Genomic DNA, 19,756 nt, shown 5'->3' with positions numbered 1-19,756 from the left:
ACAGACAAGGAGTCAGAACTGATGATATTTGGTGAGAATGTGCAGCGTGAGTATAGAGTGACTCCCAGGCATCAGGTCTGAGCAAATGGATGATGGTGTAATTTATTGAGCCCTGCAACATAATTAATAAAAGTTAACTGAAGCTAAAAAAGGAGAAGGGAAGCCCTGGCTGCTTACCCTCTCTCACCCTCCGCTGACAGCCTGGGCCTCAGACTGCCCAGCTCAGCCGTCCACACGCAAAGGTCCCAGGCTGTCCTTCAGCCAAAGTCCCTGTCCCAGCTCTGGGGAGGAAGCGTCTGTCAAAGCCGAGCCTCGATTTCCCCTGAAATGTGGATGACTCTTTCTTCAGTCTTTTGGGTCAAAGATGCCTGTGACATTTTTACATCAATTTCTTCTTACTTGATAGGGTCTGATAGTTTCCCTTTTGATATCCCAAGCAGTTAAAAATGTTAGAAAATCCTGAAAATGTTTGGTGCTTGCATAAAAGATTAGAGCCGAGCGGAAAAGTCACAGGGTGCTCGCTCTTGAGTGGGAGGGGAGGAGGATGTCTGCTCCAGTGAAAGTAACGGGCCAGCTCTTCGGGCCGGAGGGAAAGAAAAAGACTCGCGAACCATCCCCATGGCTTATGGTGGTAGAAAACCCTGGTCCCGGAGGGCCTCTTACAGACCCCCTACTTTTGCTTCTCATCTTCCATCAACTTGTTTCTATCCTCCTCTGCACCCCTAAAGGCTCCATTTTGCTGGATTCTGTGCCCCCAGCACAGTGGCACCACCACTCCTGTCTGAAGCTGAGAAAGACTTCCCTCCCCCTTTACCTTTCTGTATGAGAGAAGGGGTCCACTTGCTGCTCGGAAGGGATATGTACTCCTGGTGGCTGCAAGTTAGAATTCTAAATTTTCTCTTACAATCAGTGTTACAGACCTGTGTGGCCTAATGTGGTAGACGCTAGCCATGAGTGGCTATTTAAATTTAAAAATTAAAATTATATAAAATAAAAAATTTAGTTTATTGGTTGCTCTAGCTGTATTTCAAGTGCTCCATAGCCAGGCCAGTGGCTGCCATATTGGGCAGCACAGATAGAGAACACTTGTATCACTGCAGAAGGTTCTATTGGACACAGTGCTATTATAGACGTAATTAGGATCTATATCATTCATAACATGACTACCTTATCCTAGGTACCTTCAACGGTAAATAAGCTCTTGTGGACTGGCCTGAAAACCAATTTATTAGCATTAATATGGGAAGACGTATTTTGATATAAATGAAAATTTGGAAAAATATGTAAGTTGGAGACTGCCTGTATCTTTACAAAGATATGTGTGTATACATAAACATACATACATATATATACATCATATGACATTTATGTAAATTGTACATATAAGTATTTGAGATCTGCATCCTCTATTTTGTTTTTACTGAAAATTACTGATAAAAAATCAGAATAGACAGCTGGACATAAATATAATCCTAATGTGGTAAAAAAAAAAAAAGGGTAGGCCCACGCATTTATAGTAGTATAGAGGATACACACAGTGTTACACAAGTGTTATATCGCGGTGATGGACTTAAAGGATGAATTATTTTTTTCATTGTACTTTTTTATATTGTTTAAATTTTCTCAGTGAATATGTATTATTTTTACATTCAGAGGAAAACTAAATAGTATTAAAAAATGGTGGAACTGTATAAAATCCACTATCTTAGAATTAATAAACTAGTAAGCTCTGGTTAAACAAAAATGTTTTGGTAATCTATGCAGAAATAGAAGTATAATGATGTACACCTGAAATTTATACAATGTTATAAACCAATGTTACCGCAATAAAAAATAATAAATATACTTAAAAAAATGTTTTAAGTATATCTTTTTTTTGACCAGGTAATACATTTATATGCTTCAAAATCAAAACAACATAAAAGATATACACAGAGAAACCTACTCTCCCACTCATTCCCTTCCACCCTGATTGCGGTTTGGTGCCATGCCTCCACTGCCCCAGGCCTATTCCCTTTAGGAAACTACTTTTGCTAGTTTTTTTTTTAGTGTATTTCTAATCTTATTTGCAGTGAACATCTATTAATTCTTATTTTTGCCTTTTTGTACACAAAAGGCAGCATATTGTATAACTATTCTGTATCTTGCTTTTTTCACTTAACAATATAGAGATCTAGGAAATCGCTCTAATCCAATGGAGAGGTAGGTGCCCAGAGGAGATCCCTATGGGTGACAAACACACCTGGCAGGTATGTCCCAAGTCACTCCAAGAGCCTCACCTTCACTAGTATATAACTGTGCAGAATCATGAGGTTCGTGGCCATCTCAGCAGGAATTTTGATCTTCTGGGATTTAAGCTCTGCATACATACTGAAGAGAACGTCATGTGCATTCCGATAGTTTCCTTGGAAAAAGGTAGTAAAATGACATTATTGCAAAGGATGAATTCTGAGGACCTTCTATGGCCTTCATTTTACAAATGGCTTTTGTTAATCATGTTATTAGCAATATCTTAATAATTTCTTACAAAAAGTAACTTAGTTGTTATTCCTATTATAATTTATGGTACTAACATCCAGCCAGTCCCTCAGGAAGAAAATGGGGGCATCATCCTAGACGTCTCACTCTTCCTCGGGGCATCCACCTGGCCCCAAAGTCCAATGGGTCATCGAGGTCTGAGTCTACCTTCTTAAGGCTCCCAAATTCAGCCTCTCTCCAGGCCCACTGCCAATGCTTCTCATCATCTCTCTCTGCAGTAGTGTACTAATCAGTATTCCTTCTGAGCTTCATCTGCCTCCATTCTGATGTCAGAGTGTTCTTGTAAAAATCTCAAGCCTCACCCCACACCCCAAAACCTCAAGGTCACACTCCTATGATAAAACCCTCCCCAGGCCTTAGGGATCAAGTGCGAATTCCTGAGCAGAGCACTTGAGTCCTTCAGGATCCGCCTCTGCCTACCTGTCCAACCTTATCTTTGCCTGCCACCCCCCGCCCCCGACTCAAGTCATGGTGAATGCCTCAGCGCCCTCGCTCCTCCTCACACGCTGTTACTCTCCCCTGCACACCTCTTTCTCCTTCATCTCCTGCTATCTCATCCTTTCAACACTCAGCTGAAGCTTTCATTGTCTCCTCTCATCTCCATCCTCCAACTTCCCCAACCCCTAACCCTCGGGATGAGGCGGATCCCCTTTCCTGGCGCCCTTTTAATGTATTTCTCTTTCTTTTCTGGCACTTATCACCCTGTATAACAACTCTGAATTTACTTTCTTTCCATCAAATCATGAATCCTTGAGGGTAGAACTGTGGCTAAGGTCTCTGAATCCTGAGCTCCTAGCATGTATCTGACAGACACAGATAAACATAAGCTGAATAAAGAATGACTTATTTAATTCCATATTTTCTAAAACTGTGTTCCATATTTATGAACATTTAAAAGAATCAGCTTGCAAAAATTAATGAAGGTATCAGACTAATGCTATGACTTATTCAATAAATATTTACAGAGCAGATAAGTGAACAGAACCATTCTGGAGATTCTATATCTAGTTCCTGCATATTATAAAGAACTAGGCCAATAGTAATACCACATCATCTTCCATCTTCTAATATCTTTTCCATTGTTAAGGCCAAATACGTGGACTGGAAAGAAAGTGTTGTGAGAGTGCAGGGAGGGCTGTGGGCTGGGGAGGTGGAGAAGGCATCGTCCAGGAGACAGAAACTGCAAGGCTGGGAAGGGGTAGAGGAAGCAGCACCTACCAAGAGAAGGCCTGAGGGGAGCTAATCTCCATCCCCCTGTGATGGTAAATTATTTCACTTCTCTGAAACCTAGAAAGGGTCATGCCCCCAGTCTGGGTTAAAAGCAAGCCTAGATGAGAAATAGCTACTCTTCCGTGGGCAGAGAAGGGTTAGGGAGCTTGAGTCTACTTCTTGTCTGGGGAGAAAAACATGCATATTAGGGACCGACCTGCACACTGCTCTTCTCTGGCAATTATAATGGCAGTCCGGGCTGCTTCTCGGTATCGCTTCAGGGCCATGTACAAACGGAACAGGTACTTGGCATCCTGACAGACAAACCATTAGAGAAACATCACTTTCTTCATTAGCTAAGGGGAGAAACACCTAAAATTTTGCATTTCAGTTAGAATCACATTCACTTTCCAGTAACTGAGGATTGACAGTGTTTTAAAAAACCCAATGAATAAAGAATTAATTTATCAAGTATTTATTCACAGTTTAATATATGCCAGGTAATAGTCTAAGTACTTGAGAAATATTAACTAATGTAAATCCCCATACCCTCCCTGGGAGGCAGGCACGATTATATACTAATTTCATTGATGAGAAACTGAAACACAGTAGGACCTCTCCAGAGCCAGGATTTGAACAACAGCGATCAGGTTTCAGAGTCTGTATTCCTAACCCTCCTCCATAGAGTTCTCTCATATGTGCTTGAAATTGAAATGTATTCTTATACAATGAACCAACTTCGCAAAATTTCAAAAATTTTTACCCTTATATAAATTTCTCTGGCCTATAAAGTTTTCTTTGGCCTTTGACCATTTTCCATTCCTCTTCTCTTTAACTCTAGACAGTTTCACATACTTGATGCTGGTTTCCTGATTATTAGAATAAGTGGACATAAGGTGAGGTAGTTTGGAGTGGTTTAAGGCCTGGGCCCTTTGGCAGATTAACTCGGCCTCCCTGGGTCTCGGGGTCTTTGTCTCGGGGATCAGGATCGCTGCAATCCTCTCCAGCTAAGACATGCTAGTGCCTTTTCTCCAAATCAGTTACTCGAGTTCCTTCACAAGCAGATTCCCTTAAACACTTAAGCAAAAGGGAAGAAAAAGCTCGGGGGGCGTTCTCAAAGGAGTCTGTTCTCATTATGACTGAGAGAAGACCAATTGCTGCATGAACTCCAAGAGAGTCACATATTTTGAAAATATGTTCTTAATGATTTATTTCTACTGTATAGTGAGTTTTATGCTAAATATGATTTCTATTAATTCCCATAATTTTTGAAATATGAACAAAATACACTGATTTTTAGGGATTAGTGCTAACTCATAGTTCTAATAATCACTTTTCATAGTTCCTAAAATAAATAAAACTATAACGTTTGAGAAAAATTGTGGGTGGTGAGGATTGTTATCTAGAGGGGCGTGGCTATTTCACAGGTGGCAATGCCAATTTCAAAGAGTGAATGTACACAATATCCTCTAAAATGCAGGGTCTGTCTAGATGACCTAAGGCCACATTCAGAGAGAAAATTTTATGAGTTTATGGTGCAAAATCCATAACAGGTAAAAACAGGTCAGAATAAAGTAAAATCATAACTAAGATACTTAAAAATCCAAGTGAAGAAAACATTTTTAGTACCTTAGGCATGCCATCATTCTCTCCCATAAGGTGGCCTATCAGTTGATTGGTCAGTAGTTCATCTTTGGCCTGCCCAACCTGTTTAGGAAGAGAAAGAAACAGTAAATTCAGCATCTGAAACCTAGAAAGGGGAGGAAAAAGGACAAATAATCTTCTGCTAAGGAAATGTAATTTAAAAATATGTAAAAATAGCTATAGTCAAGTGCCGGGAACATGATAAGCTCAGGGTCTTTCTTCATTCATCTGTAGAGTCTCCATTAATAAAAATCTATCCTTAGAAGCTATAGCTGTTCTAAGTTGCTATATCAAAAACTGTATATTTTTTACACAGAGAGAATATACTTCTTCGACGTTTCAATAAAAACTTCCTTAAGGTAAGTGACTATAACATCTAGGGAATAACATCGAGCACAGGAACTGGGCCTATACAACAGTATACTACCGAGTGCCTCTTCTCCATCTGCTCCTTTAGGAAACACACTTGCACTTGGCTACGTATAATCCGAAGTAGAAAAAAGTAAGGCCACAGGAGCCCAGAAGAGGGCAGGCAGCTGGAAATGTGGAATGGGGTTCTGGAGAGGACCTTGGCTTGGAGATCTAGATTTGAAAGTCATCTCCATAAAGGTCAGAGTTAAACCACTGATGCGTTGGGTGCTGTTGATCAGGAAAATTTAAGTATCATATTGGAGGATGGAAATGTTTTAGTTTTAATTAGTAGGAATAATTACTGACATGATTAGGAGGCTTAAGAGTCTTGTGTCTAATAAAAAAGAGGTGAGCCAAGAACGCAATTGGAGTTCAACCAAAGAGCACGAACACTGAACAGTGTGGCACTGCCCTCTTGTCATATTAATGATATAGTGAGAAAAGCCCCTGGAAAATGAAGGAAACTGTCATTAGGGACAGAGCAACAGAGTAATAGCCCAGCTTGTTACACCGCAGGGGAAAGTACAGGAGAAGTCTGGAAGTTGTCTGTGCAGCAGAGGAAGGATGAGATCAGTAGACTTGAGCATAAAAGAGATCATAGTGAGCCTGTGAGTTGGAGAGGCTCTTCGGGCCGCAGAATTCCTACACACATCACTGCCTGGGCAGTTGTCAGTGCCAGAAAGCTAAGCTTTTACAAATCTGTTGCCTCTGCTCTTGCCACCACTATAAGGAAAAGAAATGACAGAGCTCATCTCGATGGCTTTTGTGGATGGCTATGAGTGAATCAGCCAGTACGGAGAAACAGCTAAAGCAAGGGCTCTGGAGTCAGCCTGCCGGAGGTCAAAAGATCACCTGTGTGATCTTGAGCAGGTTACTCTTGGGACCTCAATGAGGATAAAAATAATACCTAGCTCACAGAATTATTGTAAGGATTAAATAAGTTAATACATATAAAGGGCTCGGACTGGTGCTAGGCAGATAGTGTTGCCAGATACAGCAAATAAAAATAAAGGACTCCCAGTTAAACTTGAATTTCAGAGAGTTGAGCACCCCAGAAATGTTAGGATAGATGGAAAGGGCAGCCTACAGTAGGAACAGATGTGGCCACTCAGAATTAAAATTAAAAGAAGAGCGGAGACAGAATGCTGAGGAACACTTACATTTAAGGGGTAGAAGGGCCAGTGAAGAAGGCTGAGAAGGGGCCATGTGAGAAGTAATTGGAGAACCAGAAGAAGTGGTGTTCCAAGGGAGTAAAAATTTCAAGAAAGATGTAGTATAATAGTGTAAAATGATGCCACAACATGGAGAAGGGTGAAGGCTGAGAAGAGACTTGTGTCTTTAGCAAGTAAGAGGTCAGTGGGGACGTTTTAGAGGTTTATGGAGTGGTGAAGGCAGAAGCTGACGGCAAAGAGGTAAGGAAGGTCCCCAACACAGCTAACGGCTACTGTACAGCCTCATCTTGCCCTTCCGTATCAGGGGCTCACCAGGTAATGATTTCCAACTAGGGGTCTATTACTACCTCCCTCCCCACAACACACACACCAAGAAGGTATTTCAGAACCGTGATGTGTAGAGAATAGAGGTGGGGTGGGTCGAGTATGAACATTTTAAAGATGTTCTCACATAACTAAGGCGGATGCCTTCTGGTTGAGAATCAGCATATGAAAATGCACAGGTTGTGAGAAAATGCAAGTCACAAGTAAAGGTGATTTTTTTTCAGGGAAGGGAGTCTCCAGGTAGAAAGGAAAGAAAGGAATGGAGGACTGGGAAGGAAACTTATGTCACCTATATAGTGCTTTCACTGAGCTGGGGGTCAACGTGTTCAGTTCAACAAATATTTATTGAGTGTCCACAATGTGCTGAACACTCTATAAAGAGATGAATACTTGACCTCATGGAACTATTAGTCTGGAGGGGGTCAACTGTAGCGGTAAGGAAGGTTCAGAGTACTTAACGGGATTCTAAGGAGGGTGAAATTTCACCCAGAGGACAGTTCAGAAAAAGCTTCTTAGGAAGTGGCGTGTGAAGTGGGTCTTGCATTTTGGGTAGGAGTTTGAAAGGCAGAGGTGCACGAGGGAGGGTGTTCTAGAGGTAGTGGACGGTGAGAGTGAAGGAACAAAGGAAGGGGAGCCCTGACCTATTCAGGAAAAAGTGGCCAGTTTAGTTGTAGCCCAAAGTACTGACCTAGAGGAGTCTAATAGGCAATTTGGTTGGAAAGAAGACTTAGGTATTAGTCTTAGCTCTATTACTTTCTATTTAGGTGTCTTTAGGTTAGTCCTATCACCTTCTGGGACCTGTTTCCACATTAGTAAAATGGAGGTTAGACTGGATCACCTCCAGGGATATCTAAGATTCTGTGATCCATGAAGAATAGCTTGGGAACAAATTGTGAGGCAATGGGGAGCCACTAAAGGTTTTGTAGCTAGAGAATAAAATGATTCAAAACTAGACTTTAGAAAAATCATCCAGTGGTGAAGTTCAGAATGAACTTGTCTAAATGAAGTAATCCCAGTACTGGTTAACAAATACAAATATGTTGGTTTTATATGACCTTAATAAAATTTAACAAAATACATAGCACAACTGGAGGTACATACTGTGGGATTAAAAAATACCAGTAAAAGGAGAGAAATTTGATGGCTGCAAGGGACTTCTATAATTTTGTCTGATTTGATTTATTCCTTCAACTCTTCTGAGAAATGCTCCTACCTCCATTTCAACTATACGGTTCTAGTGGGACTTCCACGTCTTAGAGGACTCCATCTCCATGCCCATAAGCTTTGTCTAGGGGTGGGAATTTGACCTAATTTGCTCAGGCATGATATTTCATCCTGTGGCCACCAGTTGACTGATCCTGGAATGGACACCTGAACTAACCAAATCAGACCCCTTCTGGATTTATGAATTTGGGACTAGAGTCCCAGTCCATCTTTGGTAGGAAAGGTGGGAGATTCACTTTCAGGAGCTGCTGGCAGTCTTGATTCTGGCTTCCTGGAGGAAGTAGGTCTTAGCAAATGTTGTGCTTATGTAGAGAAAAGCAGAGAATAAGAGACTATTTTTATAATAGCCTTTTGTGAATGGCCAGAGAATAATTTCCACTCTTTAATAATTCCCCTGCAGCTTCAAATTCAGATAATTTTAGAAAACTAATACTTATTTTTATATCACAATAAAAATGCCAACACTCTTACTGAAAAGGCTTAAAAATAGTGATCAACTCCATAGCAGTGAATATTCCTAGCAACCAAATTATGGTCTCCAAATAACATTTCTTACTAAAAGGAACTGGAACTCCTTAGAGAAATGTCTGAGTCCAGGACTGGGGCAAGAAATGGAATCTGTAATATCTTGGTGTACCTGAGGGCAAGGAAGCTATCAAAGATTAATAGGATTGTGTTAAAAGGAAATAATAGTCAATGTAAAAGGACAATTTGGGAATCAAAAATAATATCAACTGCAATAGATTGAAATATATCAAATATGCTAAAAATCTATGAGTTCTAATGATATTAAAAACAAAAGTATGTCACCAGTCACTTTTGGAGGATGTCAGGGAACCAATTCATTATTCTGAAAACTAGTAAACAAAGGGGGAATAAAATCAAGTATTTACCCTACTTTTCCTTTTCAGGGTAACCAAATAGCTGATATGGAATTCAAAAGGAATGACAAAATTACTATATCACCATTTTGCAACCGCTAATAAAATAACAGATCTAGGTAATAAACATTAATGGCTGCTGAAATCACTAGGTGAAAGGTTGACTGGAAACTTTACAATGGACGGATCAGGCTGACTACACCTACACCCAATAATCAATCTTAACATGATAAAAAGAGAGACAATAAAAAATTATGGGCTGTTACGGACTGAATGTTTATGTCCCCCTCAAATTCCTATGTTGAAGCCCTAACCCCCAATGTGATGGTATGTAGAGATGGGGCCTTTGGGAGGAAATTAGGGTTATATTAGGTCATAAGGTTGGGGCCTCATGGTGGGATTGGTGGTTTTATGAAAAGAGGAAGTGAGAGAGATCTCTCCCTCTCTTCTCGTCTGCAAGCACTGAGGAAAGGCCACGTGAAGACACAGCGAGAAGGTGGTCATCTGCAAGCCAAGAAGAGAGCCCTCACCAGGAATCAAATTGGCTGGCTCCTTGATCTCAGACTTCTCAGCCTCCAGAACTGTGAGAAAAAAATTTCTGTTGTTTAAGCTACCCAGTCTGTAATATTTTGTTATGGCAGCCTCAGCTGACTAAGACATGAGCCTACTGGTGTGATGAAACAGGAAGTACATGGCATATTCTATGAGTTTTTCCAAAAATATCAAACCTATGTCTAATCAAGTATCTAGATTTAATTAGTAGTTAGTGGGAAATACAGGAGGTAGAGAAACAAGTTAAATTATACCACAAGGATGCAATCAGCTAAATTTAAATGTCAGAAATTCCTCGGTACAAACAACTTGTTTTCTTGACAAATAAATGGCAAAGGGGTGAAATAACAGGAGAGAGGGGTAAGGGAAGAGGGGAGTGGGAGAGCAGAAAGAGGAAAAAGGAGACGAGAAGAGGAGATGGAGGGAGGGAGGGAGAGAGAGAGATTAAAAGAGACTTAAGGGCACACATAAACTAAATCCACTTTAAGGACCTTGTTTGGATAGGATGTGAATTAACCAGCTGTGAAAAAGCATTTCTGCAACAGTTAAGGAAATTTGAACTCTAACTAGATGTTTGACAATATCAAGAAATTATTGTTGGAGAAACTGGAACCCCCAAATATATTGCTGTTGGGAATGTAAAATGGTGTAGCTGCTTTGGGAAATAGTTGGGCAATTCCTCAAAATGTTAAACATAGAGTTAATGTATAGCCCAGCAATTCTACTCCTAGGTATATACTCAAGAGAAATGAAAACACATGTCCACACAAAAATCTGTACCCAAATGTTAACAGCAGTATTATTCACAATAGCCCTAAAGTGGAAACAACCCAATGTCTGTCAACTGATGAATGGATAAATACAATGTATATAGTCATACATAGGAATATTATTCAGCCATAAAAAGGAATAAAGTACTGATACATGCTACAATATGGATGAATTTTGAAAGTATTATGCTAAATGAAAGAAGCCAGACACAAAAAGTCACATGTTGTATGGTTCCATTTAAATGAAATGTCTAGAATATGCAAATCCATAGAGACAGAAAGTAGATTATAATATATAATACATATAATATAGTAATTAAGATAGTGTGGTATTGGTACAGGATAGACAAGTCAATGGAAGAGAATAAAGAATCCAAAACCAGACTCACACATATATGGTCATTTCATCTATGACAAATGCTCCACGGTAATTCAGTGGGAAAGGATAGTCTTTTGATAAATGGTGCTGGGTCAACTGGATATCCATATGGAAAAGAGAGATTCTTGACTCCTACCTCACACTATACACAAAAGTTAATTCAAGATGGGCGTAGGCCTAAATAAGAGAGCTAAAACAATCAAATCTCTGGAAGAAAACATAAGAGAAATATCTTCATGACCATGGGAGAGGCAAAGATTTCTTAAATAGGACTAAAAAGCACTAACCATAAAAGAAAAGACTCATAAGGTGGACTTTATTAAAACTTAAGAATTCTTTTCATCAAGATACCACTAAAGAATAAAAAGACAAGCCACAGCTTGAGAGATTTTCATAATACATCTATCTGATGAAAAGACTTGTATCCAGAATATATAATAAAGTCCTACAAATCAGTAAGAATAAGATGAGATGATACAATTAAACATTAGAAAAAAGATTTGAACAGCACTTCACAAAACAGGATATTCAAATGGCCAATAAACATATGATAAGGTGCTCAATATCAATTGTCTTTAGAAAAATGAATTAAAACTATAATAAGAAACCACTACACATCTATCAGAATAGTCATAATGAAATAGACTGTTAAGTATTGGTAAGATGAGGAGCAGCTAAATTCTGTTACATTGCTGGTAGAGAGCAAATTGGTACAACTACTTTGAAAAAAATGTTTGGAAGTACCTACTATTGCTAAAAATATGTATACCCTATGACCTAATAATTCTACTCTTGGAGATATACCCAATAAAACTGAGTGCTTATGGTGGCCGGCCTGGTGGTGCAAGCGGTTAAGTGAGTGTGCTCTGCTGCGGCGGCCCAGGGTTCACAGATTCAGATCCCGGGCATGCACCGACGCACTGCTTGTCAAGCCATACTGTGGCGGCGTCCCATATAAAGTAGAGGAGGATGGGCACGGATGTTAGCTCAGGGCCAATCTTCCTCAGCGAAAAAAAAAAGAGGAGGATTGGCATCGGATGTTAGCTCAGGGCTGATCTTCCTCACACAAAAAAAACCAAAACTGAGTGCTTATGTCCACCAAAAGACATGAACAGCTTTATGGCAACTTTATTCATAATAAACCCAAACTGGAGACAACCCAAATGTCCATTTACAGAATAACGGGTAAATAAATAGTGGTATAGTCATATAGTGGAATACTACGCAGCAATGAATAAGAACCAACTATTGCTACATGCAATAACACAGAAGCATTTGTAGACTTAACATTGACTGAAAGAAACTGGACACAAAAGAGTACATAACGTATAATTCCATTAAAATGAAAGTCATAAACAGGTAAAACCAATCAATAAGGATAGAAGTTAGAATTGTGGTTACCCTTGGTGAGGGGCACTGACTGGAAGGTAACATGAATGAGCCTTCTGGGGAGCTGGAAATCCTCTATATCTTGATCTGGGTGGGGGTTACACAGGTGTACATAAATTAATTGAGTTGTATACTTCGGATTTGTGCACTCTACTGTTTTCAAGTTACAACTAAAAGAAAATCCAAAAGTTCTTATCTTTTAGAGATAGAATTTTGTATCCACAAATGAAATGATATGATGTCTGTGATTTGTTTTAAAATAATACACGGAAAGAGGGTGGGGGTATGAATAAAATAAGACTGGCCGTGTGTTGATAGCTGTTGAAGTGAGATGATGGGTACATGGGAGTTTGTTTTACTCTTTGGTCTACTTTTGTATATGTTTGGAAATTTCTTCAAAAAGTTTTAAAAAATACTGGCATTCTCAAAAGCTTCATTACAGAATTTACTTACAGTTTCAATTGCCATTTCTATCGCTGCATTATCTTCTGAGCTTGGACATTTCAGGAAGTGTTTAAGTGCCTGAAATGAGAATTGTATAGCAATTAAAAATTTTCAGACTGCTTTTACGTTGGGAAAAACAAAGCTTTCACATACGCAAAGTAATTACAGTTTGTGACAGTACCTTCATCTCAACCAGGAGCTTTCATGATGCTAGGTCTTAAAATATATACTTTAAAAGGCTGAGTGTAATTTAAAAAGTGGAAGGATCCAGTTAACCCTCTGAAGAATCTAGTTCTGATTTCTGATTAAATGAAAGTGAAAAAATGTGCCCTCTTTAAGTAGGAAGATTTAATTATTTTCATTCATTTATTCACTCAATAAATATTTACTGACAACCTGCTACAATACGTATGCGACTGTGCTAGATGCCTTGGAGACTACCAGGAAGGACATGATACGGCCCCCCCCTTTTGTATTATGTACAATCTAATTGGGGAGATCTGTGTGATGTGACGTTAATAGAAGGAATCAATTATTTTAAGTCATAATTATCTAATTCCTGAACACCATAGCACCACACCTATGAAGAAATTTAAGGTTATAAAAGTTTAAAAGACAAATGGGCAGTATAGCCAATTGGTTCTATAGGTGCTCTGAGGAAGAAAAGATGATTAATCATGGGGATAATCCCGAAGGTATCACAGAAGAAAAAGGACTTGAAGATGAACAGGTAGGTGGGGGAGAGGGCAGAGAAGAATCTAGATGGAGGACACTGATGGGAAAAGGCTAGTGGAAGCATAGGATTCTTCAATGGAAATCGCTAGATGCCACATTGGGAAGTTCAGGCTGGTTGGTCAAATTGTGGAAATTCTCTTGAGTGCCAGCAAAGGAGTTTGGACTTAGTATCTAAGAGGCTAGAAACAGCAGATTGGTGGCTTGAAGGCTGATTCACACGTAGACACGTTTCTTTGGCCAGTGAGGTATTATACAAATACCTGGGCCCATATTTTAAAATAGAGAGACTCAGCCTTCTGTTTCTCATGAAAAATCATATGATCTGGCACTACTGGGCCCAAACTCCTGAATGGCAATTTTCTGGAGGTAAGCAGCAGCTGTTCCCTTCAAAGAAAACAGGTGCTATCCAGCAGTCACCACCCTGTCACACAGTGAACGCACAGCTTTACCCCACAGCTTCACTTAGTTATGTCCCTTGCTTGAACATGTAACCTCTGCTTTCAGGGCTCTTTAGCACGGAAAGTGGGTACCATCTGGGGAACAAAATGAAGAATGAGTTATAGGGAGAGAAAGTAAAAACAGGAAAAGTAGGAAAATACTGCAATAATCTAAGTGAGGTGACCCGGGTTTGGATTAAGTTGATGGAAGTTACAATAAAAAGAGATAGATGTGAGAGATATTATGAAGGAAGAATGTGATTGGGTGTGGAAGAGAGGGGAAGATTTTAAAGTTGACTTTGAGATTTCAAATCTGGGTGTCTGGGAGCATGAGATATTTTTAAATATTTCCTATAATCATTCCAGTGGAGTCCAATGTGTGTTTTCTTGGCAAATACTAACTCGTGAATATTGGCCACACAGCAAGAAGAATTTTCCAGCTTGAAAATGTCTTTTTTCTCCTTCAAAATATAAGGCAATGCTTTGATAGTCTTCATTAGTAGTGTCTTCAGAACCTACAACAGAAGTTCATTGAGTAAAACATCTTACTAAAACTTATTTTTAGGTTAGCAATAAAAGGTAAACAAGATCTTAAAAACAGGTGATCTAAAAATAGGGGATTAAAAACTTTTAATGGCAAATATCAATGTTATTATCAGTACCTGTTTTCATCATAATTACCCCACATATCAACTCCCTCTTCTTTTCACTCTAAACAAGAATCAGGAGAGGAAATTATGAGGCTCTGTGAGACTCTAGGTTATGGTTTGACATTACTCTTAGTGACTTTATCATTCTTTACGAGTCTCAATCACATTTCCTAAAACAACAGGAACAACTATGACTATAATCTCAACCATGATTTGCCTAGAGTTTCAAAACAATCAGAAGCAAAAATACACGTGTAATCTACCTCCCTTTCTCAGCAATGCCTGGTTTAAACAATAGTCTATACGTATTTGTCAGACAAGTAAGGAAGATGATAGTCAAATGGCCAAGAGATGTACTATTTTTCTTTTGGTTTGAGGCTTAAATATATTAAGCACAGAGGCAGAGGACCTCAGAGCTGCGGGAGTTCCAGTCATCGTTTACATTCCCCCATGGGAGATGGAGGCTCAGCAGGGTACCCAAGTGTCACGACAGCCCTGTGCCTCCAGCCCCAGGCAGATATGGAGTTTATGAGAGAAGCCGGTAAAGAAAGGTGGAGAGAAGTGTGTGTTTTGTTTTGGGGGTGGGAGGGTGTGTGTGTGGGTGTGTATATGATACAGGATAAGCCATATCCTCAGGAAATTAGAAAAACTGAAATGCTTTAGTGCAATGGTGACTTGTAATGTCAGCACAGAAATGTCATCTGCCAAGTTAAACATCAGTAATTCTCATGTTGCTTTTATCTGTACGTCTTTTTCTTAACTATTTATTTTCTCTAATTATCCCAATGACTTCCTAAGATATTAGAAGATGCTTTTACCTATTTGTTCCCTTGAAGAGTGAAATAAAAATTTTCTCATGAATCTTATTATCAATTCTTATGGGCATTTTGTGAATTTTAAAAAACAAAATAACACAAAGGACAAATATTTTATGATTCCACTTATATGAGGTACCATAACTGGTCAAATTCATAGAGACAGAAAGTGGAACAGTAGTTACCAGGGGTTGAGGGGAAAGCAGAGTTGTTGTTTAATGGATACAGAGTTTTAGTTTAGGATGAGGAAAAAGTTCTGGAGATATAGTGGTGATGGTTGCACAACAATGTGAATGTACTTAATGCAACCAAACTGTACACTTAAAAACAGTTAAAATGGTAAATTTATGTTATCTATATTTTACCACACACACAAAAAAGCAAAGCAAAACACCACCACAAATAAAGGCCCACAAAATGAAAATCTGAAAGTTATTTCAGTAGTTCCTGAGAATAATTACAAATATGGGAGGAGAAGCTATAAGCAGGTGTTCTCAGAATATAAATTTCTCTTCTGGACTTTCAAAATCTTTAAAGACCATATCTTGTGTATATCACTCTTCTTCAAAGTAACCATATACTCTTAATGTGTAACTCAATTTTAAAAATTTATGAAAACATTTACTTTTTAAAATATCATTCTCCATGTCCTATCACCTTTATTTTGGAAACTTGCTTTACCACTGGTTGATCAATAGCAGGATTTGGGAAATCTGGCCTCTCTTGGAATTCACCCAGAAAACCTTAATTTTTGAAAATGGTCTTATAATTGTATCTCACCTTTAAGGTGATAGTAGGGATCCTGAAATCTGACAAATAACATATAGATATGTGTGTGTCTACGTCTAAATGGTGTGTGCGTATGTGCTTGAGGGTTACCAATCTGACCATTAGATCATAAGAGTCAAACTGTTTCTTTGATAAAAATCTTTAAGATAAATTAAGGAAAATAATGATATTTACCAATAATGTCTGCATATATTTCCATTTTGTTGTGTTGCTGAGCCAGTGTGAAAGCTTCATTATTACATTTGGACATAACGAGAAACTGGATGGCAGACCCATAGTCACCTAACTGTAGAAAAAACCTAAAACAACGTACTTTAATTAGCTTGACTCATTTAAAATAAGTTTGTCATTTACAAAATAAAATCTTTTTCAACCATGAGAAACCATTTAAAAACAAAAATGTATTAGGTGCGCTGCAGTTCTATACTACATGCTTATATTTGAAAAATATACTCATACACTGACCACAACAAACAGCCTTTGAATTTAAACACAGACCTAATAAAAAAAATAGAAAAAAAAATATTCCATTTGAATGCATTTATTTGGTAAGGGGAAGTGGGGGCTTTCTTTTAGTGCTAGTTTTTGGAAGTCCAAAAATATTAATGCATTATGTTACCTGGCTACCATTTTGGCTCCATCCAGAGACTGGGTCTCTCTGACAATACTGACGGCCTTTTCGGGATTGTTGAGATGATCCAGATAGATGCGGATTACACTGTTCCATTGTTTTGCATTCTCATAAGCCACAACAGCGTCTTTGTATCTATAAGAAATACTTAGTTCAGACAAACTTTCTTAACACTGTCACATTTGGGAGAAAAATGTCAATAAACGTTTGGGACACTGTTCTCTTTTATTGATGGTGGTTGCTTATTTTTCCTGAACTTCATTGTCTTTCAACAGAAAGAATACCAGGAACCATCTCACTAAAATGTTCTTTTCAGGGGTTTGATAAACTAACAGTAAAATACCAATATTGAATTGTGTTTCTCATCTGAACTATATATATATATAATTTTTTACATTTTACTGTTTTTTTTTAGTAGGAAGATTATTACAGTAACCTAGGCTTATTTTAGAAAACATAGAAAATACAGAATTTTTCACTAATTACAGATACAGCTTAACAGTGACATACAAAATCTTTGTGTGTCGACCTCTAGATGGAGCTCAAGACTTCCCTTCAGTCTCCACTAGCTCTCTAGCTCTTTCCATTTCAACAAGGCATTGAGTGTATATCTCTATTTCCCAAGGTTACTTTTCTAAAAGTGGAGGGTATTAACCTTCAAAAATCTCTTAATACATATTGCCAAATAACTTTCTAAAGGCTTTAAAATTTATCTTCCATCAGTCACGTATAACAAGTGCATTTTGACAGTATGGTCATTAGTTTAAAATAAATCCCAATATGATAGGTTAAAACGATATACTACTGCTTTAATTTAATTACTATTAGTGAGGCGAACTCTTTCACGTCTGCATGAAATGCAATTTCATAATTGTATTTCCTCCTCTGGGACTCCTCCTCGTCTTCAGCCCATTTCCTCCTAGCACCTTTGAGTTTCTTGCATTAAGTTGCAGGAGATCTTTGTCTATTTAGGATATTAACTGTCCACTGCTATATCTTCATGTTTTGTGACTTATACGGTGCAGCCCTAGGTGTGGAATTCATGTTTATTCACTTTTCTTTTCCTCTGCATCAGTAAATTATCCTCCTTCATAGAATGACTATCGCTCAACTTCATTTTCATGCCATATTATATCAAAATTTCAACTTCTAGTATTTAACCCTCAAACAAAAAGAGATAGTAGTCTTTATCTGAATACATAAAGGATTGATTGAGGTATACAAAGTATGAGGAAAATTTAATAGTCTGGCACTTCAGGCCAGGCGAGGGCTAAACATGTTTTCTGTCTCTCTCAGCTCTGCCTTTCTTAGAGGGTTGCAAATATCGATAGTTAATTTATAAAACATTAAATCTGTATAAATTTGAGAAATTGTACAAACCTTCCATCTGCTTCCTTAGCTTTGGCATACTGCAAGTGGATCTTTGGAGAAGAAACGTGAGGCAGAAGCTCACCAACTTTTGCCCTAGAAAGGTAGGTTTAGGAGAATATCAACACTAGAGTCACTCCAAAAGTAGCTTCCTACAATCAAAGGTTAGTTTTTAGGATTCAAAAACAGTTATCACGATCTTTCTAAAATCTTGGCTCCTATAGGTAAAGGCAGATTTAATGGCTTTTTCTCGCGATCCTCCCCCACCAGCCCACCCTCTGCGGCAAAATGAAGGTTAGTTCGTTAACTCTTTGGGGGCAATAGGGCTTTTTTTCTCCCAGTAATTTATCCCTTTCAGGATGTCCCCATACCAAACCAACAGAATGTGCTGTTCTTTGGAAAAAGAACTACTGATATGAACTCATATAAGAAAAGAAAAAGGACATGGAAGGAAGGCCCAGACAGGCGGAACAGGATGTACAGGCAGGAGAAGCAGCAAGGAAACAAGCACGGAGGCCAGCGGGCCCATTCGTTTCCACGGCAGCTCACAACAAATTTTAGCAAATTCTTACCAGTTCTTACAGCGGATGTAAACAGACGCTGCTTTGTCATAGTAGAGACCTTTTTCATACAGTTGGGCTGCTTCTGAAAATTGCTAAAACAATATGAGATTATTAAAATACTAACTTTATTATATAGAAGATCACAGGATGTTTACACACAGAAAAGCTTGCCTTCATGTTCTCCAGTATAGCTCCACAGTCTCTCTTGAGGACCCTGCTGGGATGTTCGAGGGCTTGGCTAACCCCTCGGCGTATGTCTCCCATTCTTATGGACATCTGGGCCACTCCAGCCAGACACACGGCATCATGTTCCTGTAAGTATAAGGCACATAACTAACAAATCAGACCCTCACTCAAAATGATGTATTTCGGCCAAACAGTTAATTTAAATATAAAATGAGCTCCAAGGTTATGGTTTACTTTCTTTAATCTTTTCAGGCAAATCTCAAGATTGTGAAGTAACATTGAATCTCTCTCTTTTTTTTTTTGTGAGGAAGATCAGCCCTGAGCTAACATCCATGCTAATCCTCCTCTTTTTTTTGCTGAGGAAGACCGGCTCTGAGCTAACATCGATTGCCAATTCTCCTCCTTTTTTCCCCCAAAACCCCAGTAGATAGTTGTATGTCATAGCTGCACATCCTTCTAGTTACTGTACATGGGACGCGGCCTCAGCATGGCCAGGGAAGCAGCGCGTCGGTGCGCACCCGGGATCCGAACCCGGGCCGCCAGTAGCGGAGCGCATGCACTTAACCACTAAGCCACCGGGCCGGCCCGAGTCTCTTTTTTTTTTAAATCATCTGTTACCAAGTTATATTTTTTTTCTTCAGAAGT

The 19,756-nt window shown here is 38.8% G+C and overlaps 1 protein-coding gene across 4 annotated transcripts in view; it reads right to left on the bottom strand.

The window, feature by feature from the left end:
• Positions 1-19,756, bottom strand: part of WDR19 (WD repeat domain 19) — a 92,396-nt gene that overhangs the window by 17,165 nt on the left and 55,475 nt on the right. For all 4 annotated transcript variants that reach the window (XM_058546897.1, XM_058546893.1, XM_058546895.1 and 1 more), the window contains 10 exons: positions 19,097-19,237; positions 18,935-19,017; positions 18,375-18,458; positions 16,983-17,129; positions 16,538-16,662; positions 14,512-14,624; positions 12,947-13,015; positions 5,377-5,454; positions 3,965-4,061; positions 2,280-2,404 (listed from right to left, as the gene is read on the bottom strand). In XM_058546897.1, coding sequence (XP_058402880.1) covers positions 2,280-2,404; positions 3,965-4,061; positions 5,377-5,454; positions 12,947-13,015; positions 14,512-14,624; positions 16,538-16,662; positions 16,983-17,129; positions 18,375-18,458; positions 18,935-19,017; positions 19,097-19,237 — 1,062 coding nt within the window. The remainder of the gene's footprint in view (positions 1-2,279; positions 2,405-3,964; positions 4,062-5,376; positions 5,455-12,946; positions 13,016-14,511; positions 14,625-16,537; positions 16,663-16,982; positions 17,130-18,374; positions 18,459-18,934; positions 19,018-19,096; positions 19,238-19,756) is intronic.

The sequence above is a fragment of the Diceros bicornis genome, chromosome 8 (genome assembly GCF_020826845.1).
Source record: "Diceros bicornis minor isolate mBicDic1 chromosome 8, mDicBic1.mat.cur, whole genome shotgun sequence".
NCBI classification, from domain to species: domain Eukaryota; kingdom Metazoa; phylum Chordata; class Mammalia; order Perissodactyla; family Rhinocerotidae; genus Diceros; species Diceros bicornis.
Note: the sequence above shows the minus strand (reverse complement) of the source record. Positions and strands in the feature narration are given on the sequence as shown.